Consider the following 15,358-nt stretch of genomic DNA (forward strand, 5'->3'; position numbering starts at 1 on the left):
TACCACATACATAGACATAGAAAAAACGAGAGATATCACAAAAGGGGAGGAAAGGCCAGGGAGAAAAGGTGTGTTTTAAGCCTAGATTTAAAAATGGTGATGGAAGGAGCGTTTCTGACTGCAGGCGGCAGCTCGTTCCAAAGGCGGGGGGCAGCCACAGCAAAAGCCCTGTCACCCCTCTGTTTTAGCCTAGTGCGTGGAACGTGTAAGAGAAAGGGGCTACATCAACTGAATTTATTATTATTATAGCGGGTAAAAGTTAGCAGCAGGTTGGATATTCGCCGGATATTCAGTTTTGCAATCGGATTCATCCCGCAATCGGCCTAATCAACACAATTGCACTATATTACGGGTGTAGTATGTTGAGGACAGTATAGGACAGCGTATTGACAAAAAATCGCACCGAAATTAGTTGTTGCTATCTATATCTGTGCAAGAACAGCGCTGTAATCTACGGTCCGGCTGCAATCTGTTTTAGAATGAGAATGAGGATGCAATTAATAGTTTCAAATATTCACCAAAAATCAATACAACTACATTTTCTCATTCTGATTGCTCTAGTACTCGCCAATGGTGGGCTTTTACTTAATACGGGTCATTAATTGTTGACATTTTGCATAATAGTAAAACAGGATGAAATTAATATTTTAAACTATTAATTGCTGTGTTTCACTATTATGCAAAATGTCAACAAATAATGACCCGTAGTAGGTAAAAGCCCACCATTGGCAAGTAATACAGCAATCAGAAGGAGAAAATGTAGTTTTATTGATTTTTGGTGAATATTTAAACTATTGATTGCATCGTGTTTCACTATTATGTAAAATGTCAACAAAAAATGACCCGTAGTAAAAGCCCACCATTGGCAAGTAGCCTACTACAGCAATCAGAATGAGAAAATATGTTTCAAGTGATTTGTGGTGATTTCTTTCCTGAAACAATTCTATGGTAACGTTTATGCCAACAGTCTGTCCCTAAAACAGATGGCAGGCAGGACGTTGATTTAATAGCGTTTCTCGCACAGATATCGATAGGAGCAACATGTCGCTGTGATTTTTGTTGATACGGTGTCCTATGCTGTCCTCAACATACAGCCGTAATGAAGTGCAATTGTGTTGATTAAGCCGATTGCGGGGTAAATGAAAACCGAATATCCAGCGAATATCGAATCTGCGGCTGACTTTTACCCGCTTATTATTATTATTATTATTGCTACACCACCTAGGCAGCTGCCACAAACAACCTTGGTGGCTTTTGCTGGGCTCCTCTGAACACAAAGTGCAGGAGGGTGCTGTTAAAACCGGTTCCACGTAACGTTTTGATTATACATGACCTGGCGCTCCATGTTGCCATGTAGGAGATCTCCCTGAGTGTTTGTGGCGCTGGCTGGCTTAACCTGTGCCCACTGATTACTCAATCTGCAAAAGGTGTGAAGCCTCAGCAAGCCCCAGAGTCCAATCAGCCAACGTAAACTATTAGGGCAGGGTTGAAGGAAAACTTCCAGATTTTGCCACCTGGACCCTGGTAACCATTCATTTTGGCTGCATGTTTTTGAGTTCTACTATTGAGCAAAATTACTGAAGCATTAACTTTAAATTTGGGGCGCCCTGTCAATGTACATCCTCTTAAAGGGGCCATATTATGCTTTTTTGGGGATAATAATTTAATTTGTGGCTAATAGGATAGGTTGACATGCCTTGATGTTAAAAAATACCCCTTATTATTCTCACTGTTCATATCAGCAAAACCGCTGCTTTTAGCATCGTTCAAAAACGCTCTGTTTGAATCATGTCGCTTTATGGACGACCTCCCGATCAACCCTGTCTGCTTTGTTTGGTCAGCACGCCCATTTTGTTGTGACGGGCTAATCGTGAAGTGTGGATCGAAGGACACTCCCCGTACTCAACGGCAGCCATCTTAGCTACGTAGCGGAAGAGGCGGAGCCAGGCTGAGCCAAAGTCGGCGCATTTTCCACATAGCCTGCATTAATAGTCATTTTGTAGTTTTTATAGCTTTTTATAGCTGCTAGGCGTAAAGAGTTCACCGTTCAAAGCGGGATGTTTATTGCGGGGGAGGAGCCGCGGCAGTCGTGATCTTAATTTCCGGTAAGTGCACCACGGAGTACTCGATTTGGAACAGCACTCACATCTGAAAAATTACCGTACTCAAGTGAGTACGGATAGTGCAGATAGTGTACTTCCTTTAAGTATACTCATGGAAGTACGGGTATTGGAACACGGCACTGCAGTAATATCCAACGGACAACAGAATTGGTCTGTGGATGTAATAAAAAAAATAAAAAAAAGGAATTTAAACAATGTCTTCAGAGCAGATAACGATCTGCCCTGTTAACTGCACAAACGAGGCCCATGTTATGATGTGGTTGGAGGTTTCATTTGACATTACTTTTCACTTGACATAATTGTAACAATTATAAAATATAACATATTATATAACATTCTTGGTCCCATTTAGGAAGGATTATGAAGTTGCAGCCGACGCCCATGTCCGTTGCTTCCACTTCTCTTTTTAAGAGGATTCACTGTGAAATTGAAAAATAAGTCAGTGCTGTGGAGTCACATTTGTCAGCACTTTGGCGCCCCCTAGAGTCTCAGGGCGCCTAGAAGCCGGTTCTCACGCTAACCCTGACGTGAAAAATGATTGAAACGAATTCAAAAGCAATTTAAGTGCGTTTTATCCCTGACCAATATGAGGGGCTCAGGCCTACGGAAGACTGTACATTAAACCGTCCCAGGCTGTAGAATGCAGGGTCAGAAAGGAACACAGTAGGCTACAACATTCACAGCAACCGTTTGTTTATTCAACTAGCATGAAAATGTGAACAAGCCCCAACTCAGGACTATTAGTATAAAAATAAAACGCAGTTATTACAACCGAAAATAGCTCTGAAATCTAATGAAGAAATGCAATCTAAACCTTCAGCAACCATGGAACAAAAGGTGCGATTGTAAACATTAGGACCAGCAGTCACCATCACAGTAGCTATGTGCCTTTCCATTGGTCCAAGCAACATCCTTGTGTCATATATGGTCACGTACCATATAAGGTCTTATTGGGGAACAGTGTAAAGAACCATAATCCTCTTCACTATTTTGCAAAGTAGAACATCATACCTTTACAATTTAAATATTCACATTTAGTTAAACGCCACACTCGAACCTCAGTGGCCATTTTACACAACTATCATGCATTAAGGCAAAATAATACATTAACATACAGTCAAAATACATAGTTGAAAATGCAGTCATGAGTTCAATTTGGGCCTCGAAAGCACTGAAACAGAAGCAATTGCATTGAACACAGCAACAAGAAACCACACACACACACACACACACACACACACACACACACACACACACACACACACACACACACACACACACACACACACACACACACACACACACACACACCACACACACACACACACACACACACACACACCTGAGCTTGTAACTTGAACCAGTGAGATCAGCCTTTTTCCACCTCTCCGTCCAAGCGCATGTAGGAATGTTTTGCCTAACTCATCGTTTTACAGGAGGAGCCATCTCTCATAATAAAGCCAATAAAAGGTCGTTGACTTCATGACTGATGTCTGTGTGCGTGAGCGAGCCTGTGTGTGTGTGTGTGTGTGTGTGTGTGTGTGTGTGTGTGTGTGTGTGTGTGTGTGTGTGTGTGTGTGTGTGTGTGTGTGTGTGTGTGTGTGTGTGGTGTGTGTGTGTACGTGTCCATTTGCTTCTTTAAAGGCTAATAAAATGTTGTGACTCAGCTAGCAAAGACATCCTTCGGGGTAAGTCCCTTTCCCTCATCACTGACACCGACACCCCCCCCCCCCCCCCCCCCGTCACCATCACCATCTCCTCATCATCACATTAGGCCTTTCTTGTGTTTTTATATAGCAGAACGCCTCAGGTCTGTCGCTCCTTTTGGCTCATCTCCCCCTCGTGCTTTCTTAACTCTCGCTCTCTCGGGGGGGGGGGGGGGGGGGGGGGGGTTTGAGAGTTGGAACAGAAGGCGAATTGGCTTACAGCGTGTTGAATCTTGAATCTTTGCATGTCTTATTATTTTCATATGTCCGTTCCATGTTTCTCCAGTGTCGGAGACTAAAGTCTTGAATAGTCTTGAGTTTAATCCAGTGTCTGTGACTATGAACTATTCCACCAGTGTCTGTGAATAAAGACATATTTCCCCAGCGTCTGTGAAAATAGACACATATTTCTCCAGTGTTTGTTAATATAGACACATATTTCTCCAGTGTGTGTTTAAAAATACATATTTCCCCAGTGTCTGTGAAAATAGACGGATATTTCTCCAGTGTCTGTTAATATAGACAGATATTTCTCCAGTTTCTGAGAAAAGAGACACATATTTCTCCAATGTCTGTGACCATAGTCTTAAATAGTCTCGGGTTACATGGGTTTTCTCCATTATCTGAGACTTTGAAATGTTCCCCCAGTGTCTGTGACTTTACACATCTTTCTCCAGTGTCTGTGACCATAGTCTTGAGATTAATCCAGTGTCTGTGACTATGGAATATTCCCCCAGTGTCTGTGACTTTACACATATTTCTCCAGTGTGACCATAGACTTCAATAGTCTTCCATTTACTGTGTGTGACCATGTAATCTCCAGTGGTTTGACCAACATCTCATGCCTGAGAGAGAGAGAGAGAGAGAGAGAGAGAGAGAGAGAGAGAGAGAGAGAGAGAGAGAGAGAGAGAGGAGAGAGAGAGAGGAGAGAGAGAGAGAGAGAGAGAGAGAGAGAGAGAGAGAGAGAGAGAGAGAGAGAAATAAAGTGAGCTAGAGAGACAAAAAGAGTGTCAGAAAGGAAGAGACAGAAAGAGAGAGAGACAAGAAAGAGGGAGGCAAGAAAGAAATAGACAGAGAGAGACATAAAGAAAGAGCTATAGAGACAGAAAGAAAGACAGAAGGAAAGTGAGCTCGAGAGACAAAAAGAGAGAGAGACAAAAAGAGTGTCAGAAAGGAAGAGAGACAGAAAGAGAGACACAGAAAGAGAGAGAGTTAGAAAGAGAGGGACAGGAAGAGAGAGCGCTAGAGAGGCTGTGGTGCCAGCACCACCAGCACCTTGCACTCCCGCTTGGCGATCTTGTCCAGGCCGGGCAGCACGGGGGGGCGGCGGGGGGCAGGTAGAGGGGGGGGGGCCGTCCGAGGGGGAGCCCACCGGGGGGGTGACGGCGCCGCACTCCATCACACTGGCAGCCCTGGGGGGGCGGAGGAGACAAGTTGGTGTGTGTGTGTGTGTGTGTGTGTGTGTGGTGTGTGTGTGTGTGTGTGTGTGTGTGTGTGTGTGTGTGTGTGTGTGTGTGTGTGTGCGCGCGTGCGTGCGTGCGTGCCTGGTGAACGGGGTCCTGGGGGGCTGCTCGTGGGAGAAGCTCTGGGACCTGCGCTCCAGCAGCTCTCGCACGTGACGGGGGCTGGAGGGGGAGCCGCCCCGGGCCCCCGGGGCCCCCAGAGCCGCCGGGCCCCCCGGCCCACGGCCCTCCTTGCTGGGGCTGCACACGGCGTCCAGCGCCGAGAACTGGAGCTTCAGCTTCATGTTCTGGCTCAGCTGGGCGGACGGAGAAGGACACGGGATCCATTTTAGGGGTTTGGGTTTCAGACTCACGTGGGGGGGCTTCACGCAGCCACACTGTAGGACCCCTAAGCTCTGAGCCTGGCCCCGGAAGAACCAGGAATAACACCCTATATTATCCCTAACGGAGAACCCTGGAGAAGGAATGCAGACTGAGGGATCCCTCCTTCCAGGAATTCCCCCAAAATAATTTGGGGGTCCACCACACCCCTTCCCCTCTTTAGATTTGAATTGTTATCCAGACCCAAGCTTTACTGTAACATCAAGTCTTGCAAAACAATAAAATACGCATTTAGGGTATCCAAAGACTTGGATAAAAAGGTGTGACACACATTCACGGCAGAGTTAACCATGCAAGGCGATGGCAAACTAGTCGGGAGCAGGTCGGGTTAGGGGTCTCGCTCAGGGACACCTCGTGCCGGGGATCGAACTAGCGCCCTTCCGGTAACGAGTCAACCCGCTCTACATCCTGAGCTAAGCCAACCTTACAACAACAACAAACTACATTTTGGTGCGTAGACGTTTCCTGCATCCCTCTGCTACAGGGATGGCATCGTGCTCCTCTCCCCCCACCCTGGACTTTGGGTCACCCATATACGAACGCTCAGGCCGAAGAGTAACCATGGCTACGACAAGCTGCACACGTGACACTACTCCCTGAGAGAGAGAGAGAGAGAGAGAGAGAGAGAGAGAGAGAGAGAGAGAGAGAGAGAGAGAGAGAGAGAGAGAGAGAGAGAGAGAGAGAGAGAGAGAGAAAAAAACGGCGGTACCTCAAACAGGCCCTCCTGGAGTATCTGGAAGCCCACACTGAAGGACACGATGCTGCCCTTGCGGCAGGGGCCGAGGTCGGTGTGGGGGGTCCGACAGACCACCGCCCCCAGCCCACCCGGGATGTCCCCCGTACAGCCAGCCCCGCCGCTGCCTGGAGAGGGGGCAGAGAGAGGGGCCGGAGGTGGGTCAGACGTACGAAGATGATATGAAGAAACATGGAAGAGAAACATTACAGTCAACATACTTCACTCTCATTTCACAAAGTCCTAATAGTTACCACCGCCGTGTGTGTGTGTGTGTGTGTGTGTGTGTGTGTGTGTGTGTGTGTGTGTGTGTGTGTGTGTGTGTGTGTGTGTGTGTGTGTGTGTGTGTGTGTGTGTGTGTGTGTGTGTGTGTGTGTGTGTGTGTGTGGGTCATTTGTAAGTCTTTACAGGCGAGTTTGAGGATGATCGACAGAAACAGCGGGGGTCATAGAGGAAGGGAGATGCTTCCAGGAGGACATTTCATCGACAGGAGCTTGATGAAGAACATGCTGTGGATATGCTGTGCTTGCGTATGGATTTACTTCATGCATAAAGTGCGATGCTAAAGCACCGAACTGCAAGGAATACATTTGCTATCAAAGTAAACAGAGGGAAAGCTGAAGAAAAGTATATTTTGATCCACATCCTGCTGGGAGATTTAACCTTGTTAGCCTTTTGCTGAATCATTATCCACCCGGCTGGCCGCAAAGTTTACTTTCTTCTGGAGGGATGAGTCACACGTCGTACCACGCACGTACACATTGGCAAAAGGCACAAAATAATTATAATAAAGAAAACTAATAAAAAAAATGTAATACACACACTTTTCTTTTTTTTAAAGCTTTGCCTCATATTTCCCCTGTTGAAAAGCAACCAAGTGTCTAAATTAAAGCACACAGGGTTGATATGCGTTTGTGTGTAGTATACTACCTCCCTATCTTTCAAAGATATGTGGAGGGATTTTCCAGCAACTCGCAGGAACACTGCCCAGTCAGATACTTAAGACATCGCCAGGAATCCTTGTGAGGCAGGTCATGATTTTGGCAGCTGGAACCCGTTCTGGCATCGTGTATTTTTGATGATTCAATGGAAATCCTACAATTATTATAATAATTCTACAATTTCACATTACCGAGTATGAATCATACGTATATCCCACAGCTTGGCCTTGAGGAGATGACGGCAACTTGTTGAATCTACCCACTTTCTTTCCTTTCAGTTAAAAGTTTTGCAGAGGATTATTCTTTACAAATCTATACTGAACTGTTACTGTTTGGTTTCGCGTTTTTAAGGAAATTGCAGCTCTGCAAAAATAATGGCACCCATCTCCATAATCATTCATGAGCAAGCTAAAACCTTGAGCCAAATTCAAAATAGATTCATATATTTTAAGAAACCTAATATTATTTTTACACAAGGACATTCCTAAGAGACTTCCTGCCAGACTTTCAGAAACAGAAACGGTCTCCGAAAAAATGTGAATTCTAGTCACAATAGTCAAACCATCACTGAGCTGAAGGACCCACTAAACTAAACCAGGGGTAGAACAAAGTGGCGTCTGAGAAACGTGTGTTTTTAATAACTCACTGTGTCGCTGCAGCCGCATGCAAATTGATCTTAATTAGAGACGATTGAATTGAGAGTCAAATATAGCCAGGGAAGACGGGTGTAATTACAGACAGTATTATGAGGCGAGCTGCATCTTCTCCAGACGGCCAAATAGAAGGATACTCTGTATGCAAATTGCACCGAATGAAGACAAGGCCTCCTCGCTCTCCTTCTGTGACACAAAGTGGAACGCTGTGATGTTTCTAAATAAGGGTGATGGTTTTTCCAAACCCCTCAACTCACGGTTGAATTATGCCCACAGACACTCACGCTTAAATGCAACTCTGTTTTTTTACTTTATTCTCCGCTCACTTTCCGGATAATTTACGATGTAGTTCGCGCAGATGCCCGTTTGTGCGACAGCATCCCCTTCACGAGGTCACCGGATCTCACTAAAGTTACAACTCTGCACTCCTTATGGCAAACTCAGAAGCAGGGAATCGTGACCATAAACACCAGCGTTGTATATTAAACCATAAATACCAGCGTAGAGACCTACAGCGCACCCACAACGGCCATAACCCAGCAGAAGTACCGTATAATTCAACCGTAGCTTCAACACACTCCAACGTTAGCCGACACTGACAACCTGGGGTGTCAGCAGCACACCCCGAGTTAACATTGAATCAAACGCAAGCTCGGCACTGGAAGATCTCCGCCCGCGTTGTTTTAAACCCTGTGAACCCCCAGGCTGAATCAAGCTTGAGGACGTCTTTCTGTATGCTCGCAGACGGACAATAAATGGACTGCATTTACACAGCGCTTTTCTAACCAGTGGCCACTCAAAAGCGCTTTACAATCTTGCCTCAAATTTACCCTTTCATGCACACATGAATGGTTGCGAAGGCGGTGTCAACCATGCAAGGGCGACATCCAGCTCGTCGGGAGCAGTTAGGGGTTAGGCGCCTTGCTCAGGGACACCTCCACACTCTACGAGGAGCCGGGGATCGAACTAGCAACCTTCTGGTAACCAGCAAACCCGCTTTACCTTTTTAAGACACATGCCGCCCAATAAAATAAATTAAAAAAAAAGAAGGTAAACCTCTTCCTGACAACTTACCAGGTGGCGTCCACACCAGACGGACGGACAGGAAGTCCCTGAGGTTGTTCAGCAGCGTGTACTTGACCTGGAAGCACTCCCGGGGTCGCACGCCGCCAAGGCAGGAAGCGGTCATCACCAGCTGGGGGCGGTTCAGGCGCAAGCTCGGCAGGGTGTAGTGGGTGCTGATGTATCTGGGGGGGGGGTGGGGGGGGGGTGACGATGATAAGAAACCAGGTTGGAAAAGGCACGACGGAGGCAAGATTATAAAAGCGGGGCCAAGGCTGAGATGAAACCATTTAGAGCGTGATGGCAGAGAGGGCCTTTCTCCGAGTGTTACCTGAGGAAGGGCAGCCTGGACACGGACCACTGAACCACAGCGATGAGTGGCAGCTCCAGACCCTGAAGCAGAACACACCATCCAGTGACACGGAAATCGTTAGGCCAAGAAGTGACGAGCGTAAAGGCACATTCAGTCCTATTCGTTCAGCGGTAGGGACCCGGTTAGGGAAGATGATCAAATTCAGCTTTATCTTTTGTCTTTTTTTAAAAGGTCCCCTATTTGACCATCTAGTGACATCACACCTGGTGGGAATATAGGGGGCTTTTGAAGTGATTGACAAAATAAATCTGTATTTTTCTTGTAATGATGTTATTCCGTTTTATCAAGGTATTCATTAAGCATCTGAAAACGGAGTTCCTAGAATCACAGTACAAGGCTGGCATTAACCAGCCTTTGTTCTCGGCAGATTGTCAATTATGCTTTTGTTTTTTATCCTTCAAACAGATTGTCAATCATGTTCGATCTGCTGCCAAATTTACCCACAGCAACAATCATTTATCTCTCAGTGTTCGTGTCCGTGTTGACTTCCTCACCAGCCATAGATCTAGTTTATCCAGACTTCCATCCTTATTCAAAGATCTGTTTTTCAAGTCAGAGTTAACAGTCTTGACGCTTTGGTCAACAAATCCCATGTTGCCTTCCTCACAGCATCCTGGTTCAAAGGGATCATGCAGTGCAGGGAAGGAGCTTTGCATTTCGGTTTGTTTGGCTATTCAAAGGGCCGGCTCTGTGCAGTTGTGCTGAATGTGTTTCCAGACGTCGACAGAGCCCAAGTCTCTGAGCGTAAGCGGTGACCTACAATAGGTCCGGATATCTCGATTGTTGCTTTTCTTCTTGTCATTTCTATTGGTGATGTCGGGAATGAGAGATTCAACATATTCCACTCCTTGGATGACGAGTGTTGCGATGTGTCACTAGAATGCTTCAAACGTCTGAACAAACGGACGGGTTTTTATAAAAAACAAAAAAGGAAATATGCTTTTCTTTCATAAGCCATGTCAGCATAATTCATTCTCCGTCTCTGTCTCTCTCTCTCTCCCTCTCTCCCCTCCCCCGCCTCTTCCTCACCTCATCCGAGTCTTCTTCAGGCCGATCTCGCAGTTGCAACTGGAACAGGAAGTTCTGCTCCTCCAAGGCAGAGAGCATGCTGGGTAGGCGCGAAGACTCGCTGGCCACCCGTCTGAAGGAGGCCGTGGTGACCTCGGCTGAGCGGTGGCTGCCCGGGGGGGGGGGGGGAGACACCGTGGGGAGGCCGGAGGGAGTCCGTTAGTATCAACAGACTTTGACTCTGCGCATTAAGATGTCAAGAACAATCTGGTACGTTTTTAATCTCATTCGGTAGAGGGAAAAAAAAATAAACGCAAGACGGAAGGAGATTAGAAATGACTTCCGAAGATTAATCACAGGGGAAACCGAGATGAATTCAATTTCCTGCCTCGACTCGTGAAAGGACATCTGAAGCAGCTTTAAGGATGGGGTCATCTGATTTGAGGTAACATGGATTCATCCTTGCTTATCCGTGAGAAACGCCTTCTCGTTTTGTTGTTCAATCAACAAAATGACAATAAATTTGATTTGATTTTTTTTTTTTTACCCTACACGCAGACAATGTGGATAAATCTGATTTGCAGACTAAAAGAGGGCCAAACTAAACGCTGTCTAAACATCAATCCTAACGAGGGAATGGCAGGAGACTAAGCCAAGACGTTGTCCATGACCGAGGACCGAGCCGGTCCGGCAATCATGGTAGGAGCAGTAGGAAGAGTTGAAGTATAGGGGAGGATCCTTCATGTCCCAGAATGCACAGGTCCATACACAGGGAGCTGCTGTTCAGCTGCACGGCGGAGGGCGGGCGGAAAGTAAGGAGTGAGGCGAGTGAAGTACAGTAAAAAACAAGAGGATCATGCTTGTAGACAAAGTGCAAGGAAAAAGTGGGACGGGCAGAAGTGCGACAGGAAGCGACACATTGTTAGTGGAACAAGTTTATATAGATATATAGTTATATACGTGGGGCGCTATGTGTCCTATTCCGAATGATTGCTGTGGTTTCTAGGGGAACAAGATTGCCCACCCAGAGCGGCTGAGTCCACTGGTTGCTGCTTTAACATATCAAATTAAGAAAATATAGACCAAAATTAGCAACTTTGTTGCTGTTAAACTCTTTCATTACCAAGAGGGAATGTCTTTGTCCTGCTACCGACAACAGAACAGCACATTGAAGGGCTATGAGCTTATGTAGAGACTCAATATGATAGACATTCGTAGCGCCCAGTAAACGGCTCCGGGCAATCGTAAACCACGCCCAAAATACGAGAAAATCAATGTGTGGTTCCCAGACCCCATCTCAATGTAGATTGAGAGGAGGTCTGGTGTTAGCCAGGCTAACTGAGACCCTGGATGGAACATGATTACACATCCCCAGTGGGGCAGTCCAATCAACCCGCTGGTTTGCTCAACACCTAGGGCAGCACGTCCTGTATCAACCCAGGTTCGCTTCCGCCGTGTTTTCCACTATTCCAACATGTCATTGCCTCTCACTTCAACACCACTGCCCTACAGGTCTTGACTGTCCTGTCCCTAAAGAACAAATCCCACAAAAATAATAGATATTAACAAAAATTATATAATGCATTTAGTAAAGGATGACGTGACCAAGTCCTTCGATAACCTGTAGGGGCTTAATTCACATTATCGGCCTGCTGTACATTATCCCACCTAAAACACAGCTACTTACTTAAGAATTATATCATTTGACACCAAATGAAACAACCTCCAAAAAAATTTTTTACTGCTTCCGCTTCAAAATTTGTCCGTACTATTCTACGGTTGGGGAATCGTATCCAGAGCAACACTCGGTAATGTCATAATTCGACAAATGAGAATCGAGGCTTCAACAAAGCTGTGTAACAACACATCCTGAAGCACCCTTTTGGGCCAGCCGTTTGGCGATGAGCAGGTTCGGAGCAGACTGATGATTATGGGATGCCCAGCAGCAAAACACTCGCCCACTCTGCCCAGCTGACACACCAAGGGGGTGCGAGGGGTGAAACATGCACCATGACACACTGTGTGCAGGCAGCTCAGCCTCACACAAACCATGTACACAAATAAAGCCCTTATTAAATATGGATACAGTCAGTTGAAAATATGAAGCTATTGGAGTACCAAAAAACATTGCCCGTCAACAACATAATTCTACTTTTTTTTGTCCTGATGATTTCCACTGGGTAACATTGGGCGCGTGCTGAGAACTGAAACTCTCTGTGTGACTTTCATTATGTGCCTCTCTTGCACCACATTGGGAAGCACCATTGAAACCAGAGCCATAGAGACAATGATGACCAGCAGGATGCATAGCAGCAAACATACTTCTCCATTCCAAGCAGCACGGAGCTGGGGTATAACCCACGCTTTGTTCTCTGGGGCGGGCACTGGACTTAATAAAGAAAAAAGGTTGTGTCGATACGATCACAGAATCAAAAAAGGACACATTCAAACAAGGTTGTTGGTCGCATGTGACAACCGTGCGGTGCTGTGCGCCCCTTTGATCACATTCCATCACATGATTGTGCGCACGGCTGTTGTCATGGATACCAAAAGCCGCTCAATTAATTTGACAGCCGATGATAATGGTGTGTGTGCGTGTGCTTGCGTGCGTGTGTGTGTGTGTGAGGGAAGAGACAGACGTTTTTCATTTGTAAAATGTATTAAATGCCGTCCGCATGACTGCAATTAAATCAAACTCAATAATTACATTACCGCCCAAGCATAGCTGAGAACTGTGTGGGGGGGGGGGGAGCCAGTGCTTGCACTTTGCTGATTAAATAGGAAATAATGTACACTAGGCTCAAACAATCCACGCTAAACTATTCTAACATCCACCAAGTCCAGCATGGTTGCAAATGACAACAGTGTTTATTTATGTTTAGACAGTTGATTGATTGATTTTATCTGGATATGGAGTGACAAGTACCCTTGTCTCATGATGGGGATGGATCGAACACAACATCGTGTTGCTGCTTTGGCTGGTGCTGGCCCAAAAATTGTGCCAACAAAACACATAAACTTTATTTACGTAAATTTCAATTCTGTTTATCCTTTTCGTAATGAAATTTGGAAAGTTTCGTAAAAAAAACATTGTTTTTGGTGGTCATTATTGGATACTGTGTGTAACTTCATTGGTGAAAAGTTGTACCAGAGACAGAGCGAGAGACAGGAGAGAGATGAGAGTACACGCATATAGACTGAACTTCCTATAGGGGGAGGGCTTGGTGTGTGTGTTTGTTGTGTTAAATGTGTCTTCCTCTTACCTTTGAGCACTGTCAGGTGTTTACCCGACACAGTCATCTGCTGGCATTGGACTGCGGGCGGAGGAAGAACGCTCAGTGTGGTGCTGACTGCACACACACGCACACGCGCACACACATACAGACACACACACACACCTTGTTAAATAGCAAATTCATCAAAGACTTAATCATGTCGCAAATAAACCACACAAAGATATTGAATCCGAGATTAAAGGGGCCAATTTCCTTCAGACATTATCAACAGAGACAGGATAAACAGCACACCACCTACGTGGTTGTTATATGCATGATTTCTCATCAACATTGTTTAATCTGCAATTGAGAAAGCATGAGTGAGTGAGCCAGCGATTGAATATGTGTGAGTGTGAGTGTGAGTGTGAGAGTGAGAGTGAGAGAGAGAGAGAGAGATAGAGTTTGTGTATATGGGACCCCACCCTGGGCCTTGAAGGAGCCGAGGTCCTGTCCGAAGATCTGCAGGGGGCTCATGAGCTGCAGAACCCTCAGGTACCCATGCTCCCTGACACCAATCGCACCTTCTCCTGATCCTCCTTCCAGACCGTCGACCAACGATCTGATCGCAGACAATACCACATACACACCACACAGAAATAAAAAAACAAGTGCCTGTATCTACAGAGGGTGTGTTTGCACATAGCACCAATGCTATGTACTTTTATATGCACAAGGTTGGTACTAAACATACACACCCGACACCTACCATTTATGCAAAACTCAAGCACACACACCCCTGCCACAGTGGGCATACCACACACACACACACACACACACACACACACAATCACACACACACACACACACACAAAACACACACCCACCACACACCTGGACTTTGAATGTATTGACAGCGCAGTCTTGGCACAGGGACAACGGTCAGCGGGAACACAACCTTCATCGTTCCACCAACCAACCGGTGCCTCTAGGGGGACCTATGGTCGAAAGTGAAGAGAGAAGAAAGGAGACCATCTGAGCACTCAGGAAAGAAATCCTGTACACACGAGTCTAATGTGCCGGAGTGCAAACATCTCGCCCTGTTGGCCAGTGTGCCACAGTAGGGGATACCTGTGTGGGCTGTGGCTGTCGAGCAAATAGACCTCCGCCTGGATACAGGAACTAGCCTGATCTCCCATTGGTTGATTTATGAAGAAGCAAGTTATTTTGCACAGATGTGAGAATTCTGTCGTATCGAATGCACACAAGCAGATAGAGCCAAAACCATCCATGTAGTGTGTGGAGCCGGGCAGTTATTATTGAAGCTTCAGATAGACCCTTCCAACTGAAGAAAACACAACGCTAGCCAAAACCTGAAACTAGTTTTAACCCTCGCCCCCCCCTGATTTCCCATGGGAGAAAGTCCCAGCTGCTACTTATGCGACCTCCAGACATAGATAAAAGATATAGAAGTTGGATGAATTGTCAGTTGGCTGCGTCTTCCAATCCCACACACACAAACCAACAGCCACAGGCGCCGCCTGCAGACATCTGACGGACAGGTGCAAGCATGCCTCTGCTTTCCTTTCACAATCTCTCGGGTGCAATAAATTGTTGTGGAACAAAGATCACAGTATCCGCTTGATAGCAGCAACCGACAAACAAGGAGCACGTAGACAAAGCTGCGCAAATTCAATGTTAAG

General features: G+C 46.1%; 1 protein-coding gene across 1 annotated transcript; it reads right to left on the reverse strand.

The window, feature by feature from the left end:
* Window positions 1-5,071: 5,071 nt before the first annotated feature.
* Window positions 5,072-10,622, reverse strand: LOC130370425 (trafficking protein particle complex subunit 14-like). Its single transcript, XM_056576180.1, has 6 exons — window positions 10,465-10,622; window positions 9,394-9,455; window positions 9,075-9,247; window positions 6,383-6,534; window positions 5,374-5,588; window positions 5,072-5,222 (listed from the first exon to the last, which is right to left on the reverse strand). Exons 1-6 carry the CDS (start codon window positions 10,540-10,542, stop codon window positions 5,072-5,074), a joined length of 831 nt encoding a protein of 276 aa, XP_056432155.1. The 5' UTR covers window positions 10,543-10,622.
* Window positions 10,623-15,358: the final 4,736 nt, after the last annotated feature.

This window comes from Gadus chalcogrammus, chromosome 17 (assembly GCF_026213295.1).
Source record: "Gadus chalcogrammus isolate NIFS_2021 chromosome 17, NIFS_Gcha_1.0, whole genome shotgun sequence".
Classification (NCBI taxonomy): Eukaryota; Metazoa; Chordata; class Actinopteri; order Gadiformes; family Gadidae; genus Gadus; species Gadus chalcogrammus.

Bases quoted from the DNA above. Each gene is read 5' to 3' on its own strand.
- LOC130370425 (XM_056576180.1), bottom strand. From the start codon at position 10,542: ATGCTCTCTGCCTTGGAGGAGCAGAACTTCCTGTTCCAGTTGCAACTG. The intron at 6,535-9,074 runs GTAAGTTGTCAG...CCCCCTCTCCAG, and splicing joins TCTGGTGTGGACGCCACCTG to GCAGCGGCGGGGCTGGCTGT. The intron at 5,589-6,382 runs GTACCGCCGTTT...CCGTCCGCCCAG, and splicing joins TCCAGGAGGGCCTGTTTGAG to CTGAGCCAGAACATGAAGCT.